Genomic DNA, 3,384 nt, shown 5'->3' with positions numbered 1-3,384 from the left:
GCCTGTTTGTATTTCCAAGTATAATATGTTCATGAAGGGAGTTGATAGAGCCGATCAATACTTGGCTTATTATTCTCTTCCTCGGAAAACAGTAAAGGGGACAAAGAAAATTGCCTTGTGGCTTATAAATTGTGCCATTTTCAATTCATTTTTTTTTTTCAAAAATCTAAAAGCTCATTCAAAATTGAAATACAAGGCATTTCTGCTGAATGTGGCAAAAGCCTGGGCTACAGACCAGATGGTGGCGGCAGAACCGACGGCAGATACAGACTTAGTTTGACCGGGTCCATCAACTCCCACCCCATACAGGCCTCTTGCGGAACCCCCTGGGCAACTCTCGGGTGATATGTGGGAACATACCCTCGTGAAAATTGTGAAGAGTGAACATGCCAAGGGGAAGCAGCCTTCTAGGTGATGCCGTGTTTGCGTAGTACACAACAAAAGGAGTATGAGTGTCTACATGTGCAAGTTCTGTGTAATGCCACTTCACAAAGGGGAATGTTTCCAGAAATATCACACTCTCAAGCACTTCTAGGAGCATTGGTAAGTGTTCTCCAAAAATTTTAGGTCATAAAATTGATTAGGAGATTTTATATTAATTTTTGAAGTGAACAGTGCACAAGCTAGGGTAGTAGGTTTAAAAATGCTGGTCCCCAGGGTGATTTAAATATTTAAATCGCCGGTCTGCAGAGTGTTAAGTTGTAAATAAATGCTACCCATTTTTTTTTTTAATTTTATGTTTCTGCTATCTTTTTATTTCATATGAGGAACACCTGTCATTCTCACATTCATTATGGGGACAAGAATTTATGTATTATTTTCATTTCAGGTAATTCTTATGACATTTGGTCATGACCCACCCTCACTCCTACAGCCTGAAGTTATAATTAACTTATGGAAGACAGCCCTATTTCTTGAGAACTGCTTCATTATGATTAATCCACTCACCTGAGCAGACTCTTCCTGGGAATAGGGGGTTCTCTGAGAGGTCTGTGTATCCATCCTGGCAACTGCATGTGTATGTGCCACGAAGATTAAAACACTGAGCATGTTCAGAACAGTCATGGAACTGGCGGCTCTCACATTCATCAAAGTCTGCATGCAGAACCGTGAATTTCAGGTATTAATTACATTCAACTTGTTGGTCTTAATGATCTTACATATTTCAGTGTACTTGACATGAAGTTTTATGCATTAGAAAACTCAAGAGTACAATAAGGATCCTTATTGAAGAATTAGATGCAAATATTTAGATGCAATTCAATAACTGATACTAGTATCATTGTATGCCTGATGATGACCCACTATAAGGGTCGAAACATGTATCGTCAATAAAAACAAATGTTGATACAGTGGTGTTTACTTTGTTTTTAAATACAGAATATTGTTGTGTATACTGCCATACTTTTGTACCTTTTATATACCCTATTAATAACACATAAGAGGATGCATACTGTTAAGAATGAAGGTTTTACAGCACCCACCTTCAGCTTTGATGTGGTGTATGAGGTCTTTATTAGCAAACACCTCGGTACTGCCCAGACTGTAATTACTGGTCCGTAGTGACTTCCTGAACACATCCTGTAGCCGTGCTTCCTCCACATTGTCTGATAACTGCAACAATATTGCACATTTTTATTTTAATGATACCCACTTAGTTCAATCTAAACAAAATTATAATGAATTCTTCATTTAACATGTTTTAGTCCAAACGGTTCATTATAAAAGGCTAATTCCTTGATATATGAGAATATTGCCATGAAATATGTATGACTGTAGATGGGGTTTGGATTGGTGAATGTATTTATTGGCCACTTATACACCCAACTTGAAATGCCAATCAATTACATTGCCACCGCTAATCTCCACAATTCACAAATTGCAACACCACCCACTAAGCTTTTTCAGCCTGCTGTGTCTATACCAGCCGTTCCCTGGCAGTGGCTTCCAACAATGGAGATTCTTCAGCTTCACACACTCAAGTCCTCTCTTCACAGACTTCCATATAGAACTGAGTAAGCTTTCAAAGTCAAAGTCAAAGTCACCTTGTGACTGATGGTCAGTCAGCGAGTCAGTCAGTCTGTTTTGGTGTTGAGCTCTTATTTTGGGCTCATGACCAGGTATTAATTTCTGTTTGACAGTTATTTTCCTGTCCATGTGGAGCACCTTCTCTGATGAGAGGACGGGTCTGTCGTTTGTTTCTTGTCAGGATATATAATATATTTACATTTTACATGTTACATATGTTATTGACTGTATATATATATATATATATATACAGTCAATAACATAGTCAATTCAATTCAATTCACTATACAAGGCCACTGTCAGTCCAGGCTCAGTACAGCAGATCGTGCCCTTCACTAAGCTTTAACATTGTCCTTTGCTTGTAACATCTCACCACAGACCACATACAAAAAGCAAATCTTGTGATGTTGTGTTTGTGTTTGTTGCTGTGGAGATGTGTTTTCCTAGCTGTTGCCCAGAAAAGGCCCTGGCATGTTTGCCCATCTCGCGGTTGTTGCATAGCGATGGCTCTACTTGCTACTTTTCTCCCTCCTTTAGGCTATTCATCCTGAATGGCCTACAAGTGTACTGCCATTCATTCTTTTCTGAAGCCTGTGCTTGGTCTCACTTTTCTCCCTGTTGCTCAGTTCTCACAGAGATTACTCTCCAACTGCTCCTGCTTCTCCCACCTTAAGGCCACCCATCCCTAGCGACTCCCTGATAGGGTACCAGTCAATCCAGGTGTACCTAAACCAGCCGGTGCTCCTACATCTCTGGCTCTTAATATGTGTGCAGTCTCTTTTTCCTTTTCAGATGGGACCGACAAATAATTATGGGATGTAAGAAGGGCATACAGAATTCTTGTCAGTAAACTTGAGGGAAGAGGTCATGTGAGATGTGTAGGTATAGGTAGATAATATCAAAATGGGTCTTAGATAAATAGGGTGTGGTGTTGGTGATTGGAGTGAAATGGCTAAGGATGATGCCAACCCTTAGACTTCTTAAAAACATAAGAATCTTGATTGGATTACTAACTATCTTACTATCGAAATTAAATTTCTATGGAATAACTGGCAAATCTAATGAATGGATCAAATCATACCTCAAAAACAGGTATCAAAGAGTTGAAATAAATAATAAAAACTCCAGTCATAATGCATTTTCAAACTGGGGAATTATAAAGCACGGTGTTCCACACGGATCAATTTTAGGTCCCTTACTTTTTCTTCTCTACATGAATAATCTATCTAAAACCATCAACAATAAATCTAAACCAATTCTATATGCAGATGACACTAGTATAATATTTAAGAACTCTAAATTTGAAAACTTTAAAAATGACATAAATATTGTATTTGAAGCCTTAAACAGATGGTT

General features: G+C 38.4%; 1 protein-coding gene across 1 annotated transcript in view; it reads right to left on the bottom strand.

Moving 5' to 3' along the window:
* Positions 1-3,384, bottom strand: part of LOC111862335 (mucin-17) — a gene marked incomplete in the record, with an annotated part of 180,990 nt that overhangs the window by 27,048 nt on the left and 150,558 nt on the right. Inside the window, 2 exon segments of the mRNA XM_033750626.1 lie at positions 949-1,095; positions 1,485-1,614. Coding sequence (XP_033606517.1) covers positions 949-1,095; positions 1,485-1,614 — 277 coding nt within the window.

The sequence above is a fragment of the Cryptotermes secundus genome, unplaced genomic scaffold (assembly GCF_002891405.2).
Source record: "Cryptotermes secundus unplaced genomic scaffold, Csec_1.0 scaffold408, whole genome shotgun sequence".
NCBI lineage: Eukaryota > Metazoa > Arthropoda > Insecta > Blattodea > Kalotermitidae > Cryptotermes > Cryptotermes secundus.
The sequence above is the reverse complement of the archived record's forward strand: the minus strand, read 5'-3'. Positions and strand labels throughout refer to the sequence as shown.